At 49.1% G+C, this 20125-nt stretch overlaps 1 protein-coding gene across 5 annotated transcripts in view; it reads left to right on the top strand.

Annotated features, from left to right (window-relative positions):
- The window catches only part of SPTBN1 (spectrin beta, non-erythrocytic 1), a 117995-nt gene that overhangs the window by 52609 nt on the left and 45261 nt on the right, over positions 1–20125 (top strand). For all 5 annotated transcript variants that reach the window (XM_071582254.1, XM_071582255.1, XM_071582253.1 and 2 more), the window contains one exon: positions 17568–17719. In XM_071582254.1, the coding sequence (XP_071438355.1) occupies positions 17568–17719 (152 nt within the window). The remainder of the gene's footprint in view (positions 1–17567; positions 17720–20125) is intronic.

Raw genomic sequence — 20125 nt, 5'->3', positions numbered from 1 at the left:
CCTGGTGTATTTTGGTGACCAGGCTGCCCGGGAGGAAGTGCCTTTATTTTGAGCTATGTTAGAAAGAGTATGTTTGAAAAACTGTACACTGCAATAAGCCTGGAGAAAAGGTGAGCTGTGTTTGCCATCAGAGGTGTTTATGATCAGTTCTAAACTGTTGCATGGGGATACAGACTGGCAGTGCAACTGTGTGCTGGGTGTGTGGGGCAGTTCCCTCCCTCTGACAGCAGTGCCTTGCAGCAGGGAGCTCCTTGGCCGCGATCCTTTGATCTGCAATGGCCAAGTAGTTTTGCTCTGGGTTCCACTTTGGCATGGGAAGTGACACACACTTCTGTTTGTCCCTGGTAATGGTATAACTGCAACAATGTATGGATCTGTATATGTGCGTTGGTTCACATCCAGACTGCGGCACTGCGGAAACATAGTCCTCATTTTCTGTTCCTCAGCAGGGTTTTCCCCCAGCTTTTCCTGCAAGAAAAGCTTCTCCCCAGATCCCTGCCTATGCCCAGGGATAAACAGGAGCTCCCGCTGCCAGCAGAGGGGTTTGCAGGAGCTGCAGAGCTGTCCTGCACTGGGCACAGAGTGTTCTGTGCCACCAGGATCCCCTGAGCCTCTGTGGGTGCCCCCTGAGCAGCCAGTGCCTTCCTGCTTCCAGGATTTACCTTGCAAAGGCTTTGATTGCTGGCAGCAGTGACCTGCATGGCTCCAGGCAGTGATTCCTGACCTGGGACACCCTACTTTGGCTACCAAATGGGGCACTGGCATTTCTTGTCATGGTAATTTCTGGTAAAGGCCAAATGCAGGAAGGCTGAATCTCATTCCACATGAAATGTGTCTGTTCATGCGGCTGCTTTACACGGAGTTTTGGCTTTTTCCCCCCTACCTCCTCAAATCCACTGAAGTTGCAAATATATTCCTGTTCTGTGGCAAATTTTGCTGGATTTCCTGCTGTCTGCAGCACTGCAAAGCCTGCAGGTGTCACAACTTCAGACTTGTGGTTTTGGTGAACACCTGAGCGCAGCCTACACGGCTGGAAGCCCTGTCTGAAGGGTTTTAGAGGGGTCTCAAACTCACTTGAGTGCACATTTGTGTGATAGCTGGGCTCTTATCCTTTCTAGTGCAAAGATTCCTGCCAACATACCTGCATCCTTCACTTGTTTTTGGGGCAAAAATTTACCTTTTCTGGTCATGGGGTTTGGTACTTGTGAAGACAGAGAAGGCAAGTTAAAAGAGCTCAGGGTAAGGTATTTCTGCTGTTCATGTGGTCAGTGTTGATACAGGTCGAAAAGTAAACATTTAAATTGGATTGGGCTCCTCACTGAAATAACATCAGTGAAGGTTTACAACTCTGAGCTGTTGGCTCGGGTTTTCTGTAGTCTGTTCTCTTCAGTTTTCATTTAGAGTCCATTTGTAGTACTTGGGGTTTTAACTGTGTGTAAGAGCTTGATTTGAAAGCAAACAGAACTCTCTAGGTGCTGTAGCACAAATTTATTTCAAAAAGAGTGATTCTGGTGCACTTTCTGTGGCTCTGAAATGGTGAGGTAAACAAAGCCTGTCAGCAGATATTTTCACATGGGACAGCGAGGTGGTTTGAGTACCCTGGGGGTGATTTGCAGGCAGTTAGAGCAGTAAAATGATTTGTGTGATGCTCATAACTGCTGTAAATCCCTGTGGATCTGGGAATGCAGCACAGGAACCAGCCCTTGGGTGTTTCTGCATTCCATGTCTCCAAGAGGCTCTGTGTCACAGGCCATCCCACTGTTTTGTAGGTATGTTGTAACTACCTGGGAGCTCAGGCTCCTATTCCAGATATTTTTCTTATCCAAGAGCCCTATTCAAATGGATTGTGGGTTTTGCCATTAAGTTCTGTGGAAAGTGGGGCAATAAAGAAAGCCTACGGACAGAGATGAAAGTGGTGATAAAACACCAGAACAATGGTTGTCTTCCACTCCTGAGCTCTTTCCCAAATTGCAGTTGTGTTTTCCTCCTTTTCCTTTGGTTCTTTCATCTTTCTGTTTTCTGTTGGGTGCTTGCTTTGATTATTAAAGTGGTGGAGCTGCTCCCAAAGCTAAGCAGAAATGGTAAAGAAAGGCAAATTATGGTGTGATGCACAAAATCTCCATTTCCTCAACTGTGAGATCCCAGCACAGGGGGTGGGCTTTGGTAACTGCACCCCTTCTGCTCAGAGTCTGAATTTCATGAGTGTTGGATTACTAACAGCTCTGAAGGTCTTTTTGTTCCTCTTTAAGTTGAATTGAGAAGTCTTAAGTATCAGCTATTAAATGGCAGGGTATGGCAATGACATTTCTTTCCTCATGTGAAAATGAATTATCTTCATTGAATAGGTGGGTTTGGGTAAACAAATATTATATACACCAAATATTGGGAATTAGTCCCTGTTAACTTTCAGAGCTGTGGTGAAGGAGATAGAATAACTTAAATAAGGTGGTTGAGAACCTGCCTTGCTCTTTCCACGGGAAATCACATCTGGAATTTCATTTGGAAGTCTATATCTGGGCCTGGCAGGTAGTGGCCTTTATCCCAGTGCGATTGTCTGACATAAGGACACCGAAGATTAACGCTGATTAATGAGTGTTAGTTACCAACACCCTTCCCAGCTCCCAGTGAGCCCTTTCAAAGTAAAGGGTCATTTGTGGAGAGAGTGAGGAACTCGTGCATTACTCTGCTATATATGCATTTTCAGGAGCAGTGAGCAATTTTCAGCTCCCATGCCCTCCTTAATTACATGAGGCTCACTGCTCCTGCAAATGCATATAGCTGAGTCCTCACATTTCTGTCAGAGCAGAAAAGACCAGAGGGCTGGGAAGAGACCAGAGGGCTGGATGGGGAGCACTGGTGCTTGTGACTTCTGCTGCAGAGCGCGAGGTCGCGGTGCCGGGAGAGCCCACGGGAACACAACAGGCCTTGTCCTGTGGCTGCTGGAACGAGGGTATCCCGGGCTGAGAGCCTCCTTTGTTGGGAGGGAACTGCTGTAGCCAAACTAATATTAACCAGGCTGGGAGCCCAGCTCAATGCCCCAGTGTTCAGGAGAAAGGAGCTTACAGAGAAAGGCCCTTCATTCAGTGCGAGGGGACAGCACAGCCCCGCAGACACGCAGGCAGCCACTGGGCATGGGCTGGGGGCCTTTTCAAAGGCCCTCTGAAAGAGCTGCCATTGCCAGTGGCCTTTCCACAGGACAACTGGAAGTGCTGATAATTCCTTGTTCAGTCAAGCTGGGTTTGTGCATGAAAGTATAAGCTGGGACTGCTGGAAGCACAGCCCCAGTAACTTGTGCATGGCAGACTGACACTGGACAGGGTTTTGGTGCTCTTTGGTGGGAGTCAGGAGTGTCACAATCCTGCACTGGTTTGGTAAAACTGTGTTGGGGTAGGGCATCATAAATACTTTCCATGTGTTATATGCTATTTATGTGGGCAAACAGCTAAAGTATCATCCCAATGGCATTGTAAAGGAGGCATGTTTGGTGTCCCTTGTAGAGACTTCAGTCATGGCCTTGGATATGGCCAAAATGGCCAGGCATGTGTCTTGGAGGACTGGTTTGGGATTGGGGTTGGATTGTGTAAGTTCTCCTGCCTGTTTTAGTTCAGTGAGAACTGAGTTTCCAGGTAGAGGAGCTGGAGAGTTGATCACCAGTCAGTGCAGAAAGCACAGTTGGTGAGGTACCAACGTGATCTGTGTGACCACAGCGCTCTAATCACAACCAAAGGGTTGACCTTATGGCTGCAGAGATTAAACAAAACATGTGGTTACAAAGGGATTTAGGAGTTTATCTGAAGAGAATAAATGCTGGCTGCCCAGATTGTTCTTGGAAAAACCCCTATGTTTTAAGAAAGATACTTAAATTTCACTTAATGGCTTGGCATTTCTTCAGAAGTTCAGCCAATATGCAGTGCCCACTTCTCAGATAATCTAAACCAAGGCAGCCCTGTTAAAGTAACTGCACAACAGCACAGTGCTGAGGGACTTGGTCTCAAATCCAGGCCTGCTCCTGCCTTTTTCTCACATAACAACTCCCCCTTGGCTTCAGCTTCTCCATGCTAATACCATGTGCTGTGTTCAGTCTTCTCCTTCCAAAAACCCCTGAAGTCCAGTTCTTAGTGCCCATTTTGTCCAAGCAGTGTTTCCAGTTTCTGTAAGTATGATCTGCTTGTGATTTGGTTCCAGGAAAAAAGAGAAGTGCAAACCTGGCCGTCTCATCTGCACTCAGCCAGCTACGGTTTGCTTTGGGTAATAATTAATTCTACATCTACTTTAGTACCTTTCCACAGTTATTTCCAGGCAAACTAGACTTTGGTAGAGCAACGGCTGCTTTTATCAGGGTGTGCCTGGCAATAAAATGCAAGAGGCTGCTGTGAAATCTGGGATGTGACTGTGCTGTGATTGCAGTCTGGGATGAGTAAGAGCCATTAGGGAATGGCAGTTAGGTATGGCTCAGAATAAACAGGGGAGGTATCTGGAAGCAGCACATATTGGTTGTGCTCTGAACTTCTGACCTTTCTGTTACTTATGGCAGGGAGTTCAATAACTTGGTTACCTCTGCCTTTGAAGGCTCAGTGGCTCATGTTCTCTAAATAAAAGGAATTCCTTGGGATGCAGTGTCTGTACCCACTGCCACCGCTAAATGGAGGGGCTGGGCTGTGCCCCCACATGCTGGGGCTGGAGGTGCTGGTGAAAGCCATGGGATATGTGGCAGTTCTGTGCTCAGGTGGATGAAGCCTGAGTGGACCAAGGCTCCAATCTCGAGCCCAGAAAATAAGGAAAGGACTTTGGGAACTGTTCTAGCTGTGTCTGTGGGAACTGCATCTGCTTTCTCAGAAGGGAATTGTCCCCTATTCCCTCGTCATGTCTTTGTTCACCCTGTGGGGTGTGAGTTGAGTTTCATCCTCATGGCCTCCCTGGGGACAGCAAGGTGTGTGTCACTTCCAGCTCATGGAAGTTGCTTTAGAAAACTGGCAGTGCCTACAGCCCCTTTCCTTACTGTTCCCAGGGTGACATCCTGGCCACTGCCACTTGTGCAGGTGTACTGACAGTCCCTCAGCCTTCAGCAGCAGATGAGATGCCCCTTGCCTCTGGACTGATTGCTCTGAGCTCTTGCCTAAGTCCTTATGGAACGAGTTCCCCGGGCAAGATGTGAAATTATGGCACGTTTTTTCCTTAAATCCACTGCTGCTGATACATGACTAAGTGCCTCTCTCTCTGCCTCTCCTCCAAAATAAATATGTCTGCTGGTGTATATTATAAAATTCCCACGATATAAACCTTATTTACTGGAACATTAGCTCCCCAGAGTTGAGGTGCCCTGGCATTTGCCAGCACGTGGGTGCTGATGGTGCTGTGTGCCCTGTGTGCCTGGCGCCAGCCGAGCTCCAGCCAATCCCTCACTCAGAGCCCTTGCTCCTACATACAGGCAGTCCAAGTTGTCCTGGAGAACAGACAGCACTTAAGGACACCTCATCTGTAAAGCCCTGAGCCGTGCAGCGTGTCCTGGCAGTGCCACCCCTGTAGGGATGGATTGTAGCTCTGCCCTGGCGCCAGCAGAGCTGCTCCCCAGGCTGGCTCTGCCTCTGGCAGGGCTGGGACCAGCATGGAATACAAGAGCATTTCAGAGGGGACTTCCCCCTGTTTATCCTGAATTACTGACATGACTGGGCAGGGTGGTGTGATGGCCACAGCTGTCCTTTCCCACTCCTCCAGCCTCAGGGGCATGGCCCTTCCCAGCCCGTCCTTGGCAGGTTTCAGGTGTCCTTGCATGAGCCACCCAATGCCAGAACACCTTTTGTTTTCTGAGCTGCACAACGCAGCTCTCCCTTCTGGTCTAGCTTCTGCTGCCAAGTTTAGAAACACTTCCCTGGCATCAGGTGCAGGTCACCATGGACTTCACATTCAGTAGTGTGTTCATGGAGCTTTTTCTTCTGCATGTACACCTGGTGTGTTTGAGTTAGACTGAAATGTGCCTGTAAGTTTGAAGAGCTGAAAATCAGGGACCTGTCACGTTTCAGGCTTCAGGAACACAGAATGCCATCAGTGCATTTTCATGCCTGTGTGCATGTGTGCATGTGTCCCTGTGTGCATGTGTCCCTGTGTGCTTGTGTCCCTGTGTGCATGTGTGCATGTGTACATGTGTGCATGTGTACCTGTGTACGTGTCCCTGTGTACATGTGTGCATGTGTCCCTGTGTGCATGTGTATGTGTGTGCGTGTGTACATGTGTGCATGTGTATATGTGTACATGTGTGCATGTATCCCTGTGTGCATGTGTACATGTGTGCGTGTGTCCCTGTGTGCATGTGTACATGTGTACGTGTGCATGTGTACATGTGTGCATGTGTGCATGTGTCCCTGTGTACATGTGTCCCTGTGTACATGTGTGCATGTGTGCATGTGTCCCTGTGTACATGTGTCCCTGTGTGCGTGTGTCCCTGTGACTTTGCCACGGAGCTGTGTGAGGTGGGTGCAAGCACACAAACAGTCTGAGTTCAGGGAGTCTGTGCAAGTAGGCAAGAGTTCTGTGCTTAGCCAATACCTCAGCTATGTTCTAATGACATTGCCACAGAACTGGGAGCATCAGACACTGAGCTTTCACAATTCCTTGTGCTCTGTTTTCTTTATTTAGTGCCATTATTTCATGGTCTCCTTGGGGCTTTGTTCTGGTTTTGGGGGTTCTTAAAGAAAATACCACACCACCACATTTTAAGGGAGGAATACAGAGCCCAAATGCAACATGGTTAAGGCCTCAGTGAAATCACTGACCAGGAATGTTTAGTTGCTTTTATATTGATTAGGCTGAGCTGATGATGTTGACACTTAATTTTCTGATTGCGCTAAACATGAAAGAAAGTAAATGAAGGTGAATTGTTGGGATCTCTCCTGGGTACCTTCCACTGGAGCCACACCTTTGTCCCCATGCAAAGGCTTTCAGTTGTTGTTGTCAAGGCCTGGCACAATCGGCAGGACTCACAAGTCCACTTTTAAGACTAGAAAAACAAGTGATGTGTCTGCAGGAGGATACACACTTAAGGTGTTCAAAGTATCATTTTACTCAGCTAATTCCTTCCAATTTGCATCACCTTTTAAAGCTCAGAGAGGCCTTCGAGGGTTTCAAACAAAGGGGGTTTTTCTGGTGCTGCTTTGAAAGTTACTACCTGGGCAGGAAATACGGAGCTGGAGAGTGATCTCTTTTTCCCACTCTTGCATAACTCCAAAGGCTAAAATGGTTTTGCTTAAATGTTCCACATTGTCCCACAAAAGCAGATGCATAAATGACCTTTGGATTGGAATCAAACAGACCAGCAGGAAAATGTTGAGGTGAGGAACTGGAATGCATGTGCAACTTGTTTGTGCCTCAGGGGTCTCAAGAAAGCAGGTATGGCATGAAAAGAAAGATTTCTTATTATTAATTATTATTTTTTAATTTCTTAAAAGCCCCTCTAGTGTACAGAGTGCCGGGTTGGAATGTGTGTTCAGGTTAATGCTGTGGTTCAGTTTTCTGGAGCTTTTCTTAGCCAAGTGAACAGGTGAGGGTGTCAGTTCTGCCACCTCCAGACACCCACTCCAGACTTCCCTGGGAGCTCTGCATGATGGGTTTGCAGATTAGAGCCAGAGAAGATTAGGGATTTTTCCTCTAATGCTTCTTATTGGCAGTTTGTTTCAAATCTCATTAAAATGAATGCATTTTTCAAACTCCCTTTTTAGAAATAACTGCATTTTATAACTACCAGGGTTCCTTCAGGTCCACAAGCAATTTTTATTTTAATCTACAATATTTTTGTTGCTGTTTTCATTCAGCTTTCCCCATAGCTTGGATTTAGTTTGGATCCCAGGCTTGCTGAGGCATGGCCTGGTTTACCTGTGGTGTTGCTGCTTTTATCCAGCATCCTGTCAGCACAATGTAGTGGATCTGAGTCTACAAAACAGCAGGCAATTAACAATAGGAAATTATTGTGTGACCATGAAAACTGCAGGAGCTAAACACATTGCTCAGCAAGGCTCTGAATTCAGCTCTCATTAATCCCTGATCAACACAGTGGTTGTTTAAATACATGCTCTTCCATTTGAAACATTTCTGTGATAATGAAAATTATAATTTAACAGCAATTAATTATAATGATAACATCTCTTAGTGCAGAGATTTAATATTTTGAAAGGATTAAATGCAGTTATCGTAGATTTCTTTATTTTCTATTCATGCTTTTCTGTCATTAAGGTGAAATTAGATTTAAACATGAAACCAACACAGGTTTGGCCTTTCTTTCATCTTCTCTTTGCCATTGCAATGAGTTTTTAAGGAAGCATGGTCAAAACACACCACAGATTTGACTTTTCTCTCCATGTAATGTCTGAACTTGTGCCTCCACTGAGGGAAGAGATCCCACAGCTCTCTGAAATCCCTCAGTGGGATTCCATGGGAATACTGGCAGTGCAGTCTGGCCTGTTCTGGTTTGATGTTGCTGAAATTCAGCTGATCACAGAATGCTTCTCGCTGGCAGAGTTGTTCATGTGGTCCAGCACAGCTGCTCAAGGCAGGGATGGCTTCCATGGTAGATGAGGCTGCTCAGGGCTTTGTCCCCCGGAGATGTGCTTGTCCCTCAGGATGGGGATCCGACAGGCTGTGGGGAGCTGGTGTCCAGACACCCCTCAGGGACAGCTTTCCTGCTGGAGGTCACAGCTCTGGGCTGTGCTCTGGACAGCGTGGATTCAGCACCCCTTCTGCTGAGCCCTGTGGCCGTCTGGGTGACTCACTGCTGGGTAACAGTTACGCTGCTGTGCTCCCATCCCTGGCCAGGGAGGATCCCAGGCTGCTCACAGAGCCACACTGTGGGAATAGCAGCGCTAACAGCCCTGTGTGAGAGCTGCTGCATTCTGGAGTGCTGCAGGGAGAAGAGAACAGGCTTGATAGAAACACCCCACCTTCTTCTCCCTGCCCGTGTTTTGCTTCCTATAGACAAGTGGGAATGCACTGTACAAACTCTCATTGTGCTGGGTTTGCTGAATGTGGCACAAATCAGACCTGTTGTAGGGAAGTACCTGGCATGTTCCCTGCCCGTGCCAAGCCCTGCTCTCACCCTCCCCAACACTGCCCATCAGACAGTGATGTGGACTGGTGTGGAACACTGCTTTTGTCCCCCAAAATCCCCCAGCACTTCCCTGCATTATGCTGACAGTGTTTTCTCAGGGAAACTGCTGAGACAACCCCAAGATTGTGTGTACTTGAAGCAGTGCAGTGGCCTGAGGTTTGCACTGTTCTCCTGTGGGAATGCCACAGTCAGTTTCCTGGGACAGGCCAGGGCATTCTCCAGGCTCTGTTGGATGAGGTGATTTGTCTCTTACACAAAAGGGAGAAATGGCAACAAGAGCAAAGCACTGACATAAGTCAGCCAGGAGGGGTTTGTGTCCTGTCCTGCAAAGTGCCCACAGCACTGAGGCATTTTTTGTGCTGCTGTTTACAGGAGGCCCTTTTGAACTGTCATGAGGTCAGAAAGCTATTCCTTTATTCAACTGTATGTCTGCTGTAAAGTGGTTTTGTAACATCTTTCTTCAGAAGGGAAAAAGAGAGGCCCACAGAAGGCCACCAAGGTGATCAGAGGATGGAGCAGCTGTGCTGTGAGGAAAGGCTGAGAGAGCTGGGATTGTTCAGCCTGGAGAAAGGAAGCTTCAGGGTGACCTCACTGTGGCCTTGCAGTGCCCGGAGGGAGCCTGCAGGAGAGATGGAGAGAGACTGGTGACAAGGGCCTGGAGGGACAGGCCAGGGGGGAGGTTTAGATGGGATATTGGGAAAATCCTTTCCTTTGAGGTGGGCAGACCCTGGCACAGGGTGCCCAGAGAAGCTGTGGCTGCCCCATCCCTGGGAGTGTTCAAGGCCAGGTTGGACAGGGCTTGGAGCAGCCTGGGATAATGGAAGGTGTCCCTGCCCATTGGGGTTGGACTAGAGGATCTTTACGGTCCCTTCCAACCCAAACCATTCCACGATTCTGTGATACAGTTTGGGGGCCAGGCCTTGGTTCTCTTGAACATTTGCCTTGGATTGCCCTTCAGTAATGTGAGCAGTTTTGTGTAACCAAGGGCAGAGGGTGGTGGTTGGAGCTGAAGGAGGGTGTAGGTGTTTCCAAGAGCAGCACCCAGAGGTGTTAAACCACTTTAGTCAGTCACTAGAAAGGTTGTGCTTTTCTGGTTGCTTTCATTTCATGCAGAAGAACAAGCAGTCAGTGGGTTTCCTGGAGCACCGGAGAAACAGCTGAGTGGTGGCTGTGGGTGAGATGGGCTGTGTGTTCTGGCTGTTCTCCACAGCAGGGAGCTGGGCCTGTTGTGGGGAGAGTTCCATGGGTTGTGTTCCAGTTTCCCTGAAGTTAAACAGGCAGTTCACAGAGCAACCACCAGTGCTTTTAAACATGTCATCTTCGCTTTCTGATTAAAAGGAAAAATAAAAAGCCACAGCTGAGTTCTTCCACCAGTTTAATCTGTCAAACCCAGATGACTTTCTCATTTCATTTATTTGCTGTGGGAGACTTTGCAGTGATGATTTGCAGATGAACATAATCATTCAGGTACATGAATCCAAAGCTGGCTTTTGGAAGGTTTATTTTTGAGTTGCTGACACCAAAATGCCATAAACTCTGTGTAAAAATAAAGGCAATGGAGGGACCTGCCCTTCCACACCCCGTAATGCTTGGCTAGCTCCTGGACATTGTTCTGTGCATGCTGTCATTGTGTGAGGGAGTTTGGTGCCATCAAAGAGAGAAAGCAGCAGAATTGTTTGTCCCACATGCTGCATTATGGAGCTTCCCCTCTTCTCTTTCCAGAGCATTTTCAGCAGTGAAAGTAGTCACATGCTCTAGTGTTTAATAGGCAAGGGTAGATATTTAATAGGATTTAGGAACTGGCTGGTGCATCCTAGTAAAAGCAAATGGATTGCTGAACACACCCTGACTTCTCCACAATAGTCAGAGTCAGGAAAGCAGCAAGGATTTTGCTCGTAATGAAATCACCAGCTAAAACCAACATGAACAAAATCCCCTCATTGCTTTGTCATCTTTAACATTTGCATTCAAGTTCTTGTCTAAGTCATGTTGGAGCATGTAAAAGCTTTGGTGTGATCTCAGCATTTGGGATGGGGAGTCACTCCACAGATTACTTTGTGCATTAAAATAACCATTAATAAATGCATCCTATTTGCATCAGAGCCATCAGAGTGAAAGTGAAGGAGGTGCCTTTTTCTAAACAGTGAACTCATGTGTATCATGTTCTCTGTGTGACGTGTCTAAGTTTGAGTTGCTGCAGGTTTCCTTCTGTCCCTTGTCTCTGCACATGTGTGTTTTCTACATTAGGTTCAGTTTTTCTCCCATTTTCACCGACCCCAGTTTTCAGTCCTGACCCATCATCTGCAGCTGGAGAAAAGCAGCACCCACTGTTCAGTTTATTGCCTTGCTGATAAGAGGGAGATGGTTATAGGACACTTGAATGTTCAGAAAAATGAGTTTATTTCTTTTTTTCCTACAGACACCAGACAGTCCTCCTCCTGACTGAGCAGTCCTTCCTCCTTCCTTCCTTTTCTTCCCTATGTATCAATTCCAGTATGTTCCCATTTAGACACTGTGCCTGACTGTGCATGCTTATGCATTGTTCCCTCTGGGCTTCCTGATGCCACGGGGACTAACAGAGCATGTGTGGGGCCATGTGGAAAGGCCATCATTTTGGGAGTGTTTCTCCCTGCAGATGTTTCCCTCCTCAGCTGGGCCAGTGTAGATACACAGAGCTGCTCTGTTCCCCTTTGGGCTGTATTTAGTGCTGCATCCCTTGAGTGCACCCCCCGAGCTGGCACTGCCACACGGGGCTCACCCAGGGTGGGGTCCTGCTGGGCTGTCAGGACACCAACCCAGGCTCAGCCTCTTGCCCCAGCCTGGGCACAGTCCCCAGCCTCCCTCTGAGCACACAGCCCTTGGTTTGGACAGGGAATTCAAGGACCAGGAGCCCCCAGCACTGTTTGTTTCTCAGGGTGCTGCTGGCCAGACCCACTCAGGGGTCTGTGTCCCTCAGGGCAGTGGGGCCCATCAGGGACAGCACAGGTTGGACCTGTGTTAGAGTTATTTCTTGTTTACAGTCACTCTTGGGTTACTCTGACAAATGGTGAAGGTTATCACAGCACATCCCTTCGTGGTGTTGTTTCCTGATAAAATCTTGTTTGATCACCACACTCTGCTCCCAGTAGCTGATCTGCCCTGCTCTTGGGCATCTTTCTCAACCAAAAACTTCCCAGCACAGCTGGACTTTGTGATGCTGCGAGTATTCCTGGCTATTTGCCTCCACATCCTCGTGTCTGTGACAAAGCACAGGGTGATGTCCTGCACCCTGAAGAGCTCCAGCAATGGTTATGTTGGCCTGTGAAAGGCAGCTCTGTTTTCTCTGTGCTCAGTTAAGTGAGGCTGAGCTCTGGGAAGTTCTGGGCAGCTGTGGACAGTGGGCGCAGACAAAAAGTAGTGTTCCTGGAGCAGCACTCAGTGATCCTGAGGCAGTGTGTGCAGCAGTGCCCCATGCAGTGCCCCAGCTGCTGTGGTGAGAAAAGGAGCAATTGGAAACTGCAAAAATTACTGTCAGCATGGAAATCAAAAAGATGTAAACTTGCAGGTGACCTGCTTTTGGAGTTAGGGATTGAAAGTCATCTATGACTTGTCTTGCATGAGGGATTCCGGGGATCCTTGGCCACTGACAGTGCCTGGAGCAGCTGCTGGGCTCGGCAGGGAGGCTGTTGGTGCCACTGATGACTGCGCTGTCCTGAGGTGTCTGAGCACTCAGCGGCAGTCCCAGGCTGCTCCTTTCAGCTCTCCTTTAGTGCTATAATTTCTCTGCTTCCTCCAGGAGTGTTTGGGCTCCTTGGAGAGCACCCTCTTTCCTGTGCAGGGCTGGCAGGAGCCATCACACACCATCACACACCTGCAGTCATTGTACCTGTGCAGGGCTGGCAGGAGCCATCACACACCATCACACACCTGCAGTCGTTGTACCTGTGCAGGGCTGGCAGGAGCCATCACACACCTGCAGTCATTGTACCTGTGCAGGGCTGGCAGGAGCCATCACACACCCGCAGTCGTTGTACCTGTGCAGGGCTGACAGGAGCCGTCACACACCTGCAGTCATTGTACCTGTGCAGGGCTGGCAGGAGCCATCACACACCCACAGTCGTTGTACCTGTGCAGGGCTGGCAGGAGCCATCACACACCCGCAGTTGTTGTACCTGTGCAGGGCTGGCAGCAGCACCAAACGCGTCTGCCATGCAGTCTGGAGCAGAGCCAAGGTCAGAGGTTGGCAGTGTGGTGTGACTGGTGTGGAGCAGCAAGCAGGTGTCCTTGGAGCTGTGCTTAGCAGGCAGGGCCCACAGGGAGCCACTCATGGCCAGTGCTGTGGCCTTGTGCCAGTCCAGAGGGGTTTCTCAGTCAGCTCCTGCAGCCTCACCGCTCCCAGGACAGCTACTGAAACAACTTCACCATTATTCTGCCACAGCCCCATTGAGTTCGCTCAGTGTAGCTGAGCCTGGCACAGAGGGGGATGGTGTGTGTGACCCCCTCCTGCTGTCCTGCACTGGGCACTCTGGGCTTTCAGCAAGTTGACCACAGTTTTGTTGGGATTTTTCTCATTAAATTAGTAGAGGAAGATTTGTCTCTCCTCAAGCGAGGAGGGGACTAGCTGCCTGTCTGTGATCCTGTCCAGCCAAGTTTACGTGAGCTCCAGTGTACAAACTCCAGTTTATTTACCAAAGTCCTAAACAAAGTCAGTCCTTGATGTGTCCCAGCCCCGGGGCTGCAGAGCCCTGTGTGCTGTGCTGGCAGCATTGTCGTGGGGGCTTCCGCACGAGGGACATTTCCTTCCAGTGTTGCCTCAAGATAAGTTGGATTCGCTGTTATCGATACTGTGGCTTCCGTTTTCCTGCTGTGCACGGTTTGCATGTTGCACATTTCTCTGTACCCTTGGGAAACAAATGTTTTCACAAGCTGCAGGACACTTGGGGCTCCACCTATATCCTCAAGTTTTAATTAATCTTCAAAATCTGTAACTGTGCTTTTGAAAGCATGAAAGGACATTTGTCAAAACCATCACATGAGGTTCATAAATAGTGCTCAGGGCCTGTAGCTGATGTTAAATCCCTGGTGTCACCACTTGTGGATGCACCTGGCCCTTAGTGGGAAGGTTTTTGCACACTAAGAGAGGCACAGTTGTGTTCTGTGCTTAGCTGAATTGTCAGAGCTTTGAGTACCACTTTTCTGTACATATCTTTCCCTGAAACAGACAACCTAAATTCATGGGGCTTAATTCTGTGTGTGTTTTAACCTGAAACCCCAGAGCAGAAACATACAGTTTATCAGTTAGAGAGGGTTGGTAAAAGCATTGCAAAAACCTGCTGCCATTGTGAAACACCATGTAGAAATAATCAGGAGAGGTTATAACACGACCAGCCCCAGTCACTCCACTTTGCAAACAGGCTTGGTTTGCTTTCCCACGTTGTGGGATGCGAGAAGAGAGAAGCGATGCGGGGGTAAGAAGGGCTGTGCCCTCCCCCTCCAGGGCCGAGGGTGTCAGTGGGGAATCAGAGCTGTGCTCTGCCCGTGCCAAGGGCGGGATAAAGCCTGGCCTCCCTGGGTGCCCGCGCCATGAAAGAGCGGCTGTGTCTCCGCGGTGGCATTTCCCGAGATAAGCTGGCAGGGTGCGTGGGGCCTGGCTTGGCTGCGCTGCGGGCAGCAGGGCTTTCCCACGGGGCACGCACGGACCGCTCGGCTTCGGCCCTTCTTGCTGTCAGCGGGGAAAACAAAGAGCCGTGAGGAGCTGCAGCAGCGGAGCTGCCCAAGCACACGCGAAGAGCCGCCTGTAGGCTCAGCACGAGGAGTTAGTGCTGGAACCAGCAGAGCTGCAGCCTCAGGAGGGGCTCTCGGGGTGTTTTGATCCCCTGGGCGCGCAGGGAGGAGGCGAGTGCCGCAGAGGATGGGTGGGGAGCAGGTGAGAGCAGCGGGGCGGGGGCGGAGGTGGGACCAGAGAAACCGACTCCGCCGAAAACAGGAAACCGGTATCAGAGAGCGAGGCGCAGGAAACGGGAAGGCAGAGCGGAGAGTCCGCGGCTGTTTGAACTAGAGCAGGGAAAACACACGTGAGGGCACCGCGATCAGCGCCCAAGGCACAGAGGAGCCTCCAGGCTCTGTGCCCATCCCCTCTCTCCTGAGGATGCTGAGGCAACACAGAGGAGGAGTCGGGGGAGCTTTCTCAGGGCTTTTCCCCGAGTCCCCACTGCCCCAAGGATGCACTTTGTCCTCCTTTAAGGCCACTGGACGTGGTGGGGGAGACTTTTGGGAAAGCGGCCCATCAACGCTGTCCCCAGCAGGCACCTGAAGGCCTGCCTGGAGCCTCTGATCTGTTCGCTTCCTTGCCTTGCTGTCAACAGCAGAAGATCCCAGGCTGGTGTCAGTTAACACCAGGGCACCAAAGGCTTCACAGCCTCACTTGGTGTGGCTCTGCATTTCCCACATCGTGTCTTTCATCTGGTCAAAATTAGGCTTCTTTTACTAAAACCACATGGATGTTCTTTTCCCACCCATTACTCTTGCTGTGATCCTAGACTGGGAGGTTTGTTGATAACCATAACTTTTGACCACAGATGTTTCTAATGGATGGCTTTATGATGGTATTTGGTAGCTTTCTTTTGTTTTACATAATAATTTCTATATCCAACTCATTTTTAGGATCGTGTACATCTGCATTTCTCTGTGGAGTGAGTGCAACCACTGGGTTCTCAGTGTTGTGCTTCTGTGTAGAGACTACAGTGATTAAATAAACAAACGTGCTGAGCTGTTTTGGGGCTTGTTCAAGCTGGTGAAGGGAGATGTGGTAATTTCTGTTGGAATTTTCTTTAAAAAACACCAGCTATTGCAAGGTTTCTCTTCTGTGACTCATTAAAAAGATACTTCAAGTAAAGGCACGGATTACTAGAGAAGCAGATATGCAGATACAGCATTCCCAGGACCTTGCTATAAATAGTTCACAAAATATATATTTCAGGCTAGCAGACACTCTGCAGCTCCTGCTGATTCCCTTTCTCTGCCTCTGTCACAGGGATCCTCTGCCTCACGTGGAGTGAGGGCAAACCATGAGTTCACTGAAAGCACACGCTGTTGTATCAGTAACCCCAGCTTTTACAGCTTGCCAAGCCCTGGTTTTAATTTCACACCTTACAGGGAGGTCAAAGCTGCCAAAAATGGGGCAGTTTCAGAGCAGGAGCTGTGGTCACACCCTAGCACAGGGGTAGCAAGAGCAGAGTCAGAAATCAGTGGGAGGAACTGAAATCTCAGGGTGGGGTTTGTGCAGTTGTGCAAACGCCCACTCCAGTGCAGGGCTGCTCTTCCTCCCACTTACACCGTTCTATTAGCTGACTTCTTTTCTTAGTGTCTTTATTATTTTACTTGTTTTCCAGCTTTCTGTCCTCTTCAGCCTCAGCTTCTGTAACACTCCATGCCACCAAACGTCCTGTGGGTGTGGAGGTGTCACTGGTTATGACTGTGCTGGGATTATGCCCCCACCACACTGTGCCGTGGGGAAGGGGGCACATCCTTCCTTTACAAGGAGAGCATCCATCACAACCCTGGGCAGTCAGATCTGCACCCACATTAATGTTTTCCATTTCAAACAACACACTCAGAGCTTTCAGAGCTGGAGATGTGTTGCATTGTGGTTTAGGATTCACCTGTCTCCGTGGCCTGTTTCTGCATATGCCAACAACTTCCAGAGGCTGAGGGGAGGCCTGGAGCCTCCTCTGCTCAGGGCAGCAGAGCACTGCCATTCCCATGTGTAACTGTGGATTCCAGAGGCTGAGTCTGAGCCACCTGTGTTTTGACAGGTTTGGTCTGTAGTAGCTCCCAGCTCAGTGAAAGGACTTCTGGCTGACAAGGAAGGGCTTCATCCAAAGCCCTTGGCAGAAGAATTTAACCACAGAGATGTATAATGTTTTCTGTCTGAGCGTTCTGGGCTTGGCAGATGGCTGGGTAGGAGTTTATGAATTAATGTGGACTGAGTGAGCCTGTGCAGTGAGAGAGCTCTCCGCCAATGTTTTCATGTATAAACACTTGTGAAAGACTCTGGGAAGGAAGGATGGAAAGAATCCATTTTTCTATGGCTTGAAATTAATACAAGTGCCCTACAGGCATGCAGTTATGGAAAAGTTCGTCTTGACATTGTGTAAATACAGTCACCAATGTTGAATCTGCAAATAAATATTGTCATGAGGAAGGAAAAAGTCAGTGGGAAGCTTTGGCCTCTGCTCTCTTTTGTACCTGTCTTAATCCAAAGTGACTTGTGGTATTTTGGGGACCTGTTGTGGATTTGTGTGCATATTCCAGAGCAGGTGAGCTCAGCAGGTGAGGAGAGGTGACTTTCCAGTGAAAAGGCCCAGTTTCATCAATGATTCTGCCAAGAAGACAAGCCATACCTTTCATTTAATGTTAGATGTTGGAACATCCCATTTTCAGACAGCTCCCTGAGCTGAGATTTATCCTGAGTGACGTTGTGTGTTCCCCACAGATGAACGTGAGGCTGTTCAGAAGAAGACCTTCACCAAGTGGGTGAATTCCCACTTGGCACGCGTGTCCTGCCGGATTACAGACCTGTACACTGACCTGCGTGATGGAAGGATGCTCATCAAGCTGCTGGAAGTCCTTTCAGGAGAGAGACTTGTGAGTGTCTGTTAATACCCATTGTGGTGCTGTGGTTTGGGTGGGGTTTGGCGAATCTGTGGCTCCACTCAAGTACAGCAAAACCAAGCACTGAGAGTTCAGTCTGCCAATGTCTTTTTACACTTTAAAGGAAAAGAAAGAGCTCTGTTGGTTCAGCTGGATCCAGACACCATTAAAATACCTTCCTACTGGTTTCAGTGGGAATCAAAGGAAGGAGTTTTCAAAGGTTTCTTGCTGGTAAGATGCTGAGTGCTTCCAGCAGCATGTTCCCTGCTCCCGAATCTGCCTGTGCCCAGGTAGATAAGGCTTGGGCTTTATTTGGTGAGGGGAATATCTAAAATGAATTTAAATAAGTGAGTGAAGTTCTTTGGGTGTGCTGAGACACCCCCTTTGACAGCAGCACGGGGCAGTGGTGAGAAATAAAGACCCTGCAGTGCAAACTGGGTGTGAGGAAACAGCTGGGTATCGGTTTTTCCTTCAGTTCCTTAAATGATGGCCGTGCTCTTAACTGTCTAATTTAAAGCAATCTTTTCAAAGAAACACGGGGCTTTAGCTAAGACCCAGGGCTGTGTGGGGCTGCAGCTGTGTAATCACTTGTCATCAAGCTCTCCTATTAATGGAGCTCCATGGCTTAAGACTCTGCTTAATGAGTTCAACATATGGCCAGTGCAGTGTGTGCACGGTGAGGCAAGAGAGGAGCTTTCTCAGTGCATCTGTGAGGGCAAGGGCACTCTGAGGGGCACAGCAGTGCCTGTATGGGTGGGGATAACTGATCAGTTTGCCAGCTGCAGTTTGCCCAGAAGCCCTTTCTGTCTCTGCTAGTCCATCTCCCTCAGCGAGGTGCTGGTTTGACGTTGCTCCCTGCGGGCAGCAGGTGTTTCATGCAGGGCTGACCCAGACCAACATGCCCCATGATGGAGGGCTGAGGCAGCAGCTGTGCCACCTCTGTCGCAGTGTCCCCTCCTGCCTGCCAAGATTTGCCTTGCAGTGGCCCAGGGGAAGCTCAGAGTGGCCCCCTGACTCTGACTGGGCTGTTCATGTACGTTTTACACTCCAGGTTTTGGGAAATGCAGGCAGGGCTGAGGCGGCTGTGGGGTGGGGAGCGGGCAGGAGCCTCCTCTGGAGCTGCACTTGCATCATGCTTTGTGTGTCACGCTGGCAGCTGCCAGCACCACCACAAATCCCTCTGTAGCTTCCTTATCTGGGGCTGGAGGACAGCAGGCTCTGTTTGAGCAGTGCATTCCACCACACCTTCCTGTCCACACGGGCAGCCAAGCACTGAACCCTGAGACCATTACACACACCCAAAGTATGCCAGGAGGATGGGCACAGCGTCCACTTGATGTCCTGCACTCTTTTGGAATTTACTTTAGTGGGCATTGCCTCAGTTCTGGCATCTCCATGGCCACCAAGAGAAATCTGAAGGCAGATGTTATGCAGAAAGCTTCAAATCAAGACTGTAAACACGAAAAGAAAGCAGACACTAGCTAAGTACTTTAATATGGTGTGTTTACTGTGCAGTGGAACAAGCAGGAATTGCTTCCTAACTTTTGAAATTGGCATTCACATTCTGGAGCTGGAGTCGTATTCCTGTGGAGCACTCTGGGATTTAGGATACTGATCAGGGAAGCAGGGTGGCTCTTTGCCCTCTCTGAGACCTCCAGCTTTTGCCCTGCATTTTCCAAATGCTGCTGTGATTTTAGTTGATCAAACCAGAGTCCTTGGACCTGTGTTGGAGAATTTAAAAATGAGACTGTCCAAAAAGGGCAGCACCTGCCTCTTCCTGACTTTGTTCTGTTTGGTTCCTAATCCCAGTGTTCAGTCCAGCCTTTCTACACAAGGTGCTCTGTGCAGCACAGTATTTGGGAAGAGGCTGCTGGCGTGCCATGGTCTCTGAGCACAGTGGGAAAGGATCCAGCCAGCGTGAAAGGACAGCTGTAATTTGGTTTGCACACACTGTTCACCAGCTTCTCCCAGGCAGAAAAATAAAGCTGGGAATTGTTTCCCGCATAAGATTAAGCATTGAGCGCAGTTTCTTCCATAACTAAATAAAGGATTAGTAAATTCCTTACAATTTCTGGATGCTCAAAGGTCAAACCGTTTAAGCACATTCTCTGTAGTGAGTTCTGTCATGTTTTCCCTTGGAAAGGGGAAGGGGTTGATGTAAAATCAGTTTTCCTGTGATGTGCATGTGAAGACTCTGGGTTTGGGTGCCTCCTTTGCCTGTGCTCAGTCTCTGGAACTGTGCAGCTCAGTAAATGTGCTCGTTATGGCTCACTGTGTCTCATCCGAGGGCTGTGCAGGGGAGTGTGGCAAGCACAGCCACACCTTGCACAAACCAGACTCAGACGCCTCTTCCTCTAAATAAAACATGTCTTGTGACTGGCTCTGCCTCTGCCACCTTAG

This window comes from Pithys albifrons, chromosome 2 (genome assembly GCF_047495875.1).
Source record: "Pithys albifrons albifrons isolate INPA30051 chromosome 2, PitAlb_v1, whole genome shotgun sequence".
Taxonomy (NCBI): domain Eukaryota; kingdom Metazoa; phylum Chordata; class Aves; order Passeriformes; family Thamnophilidae; genus Pithys; species Pithys albifrons.
Note: the sequence above shows the minus strand (reverse complement) of the source record. Positions and strands in the feature narration are given on the sequence as shown.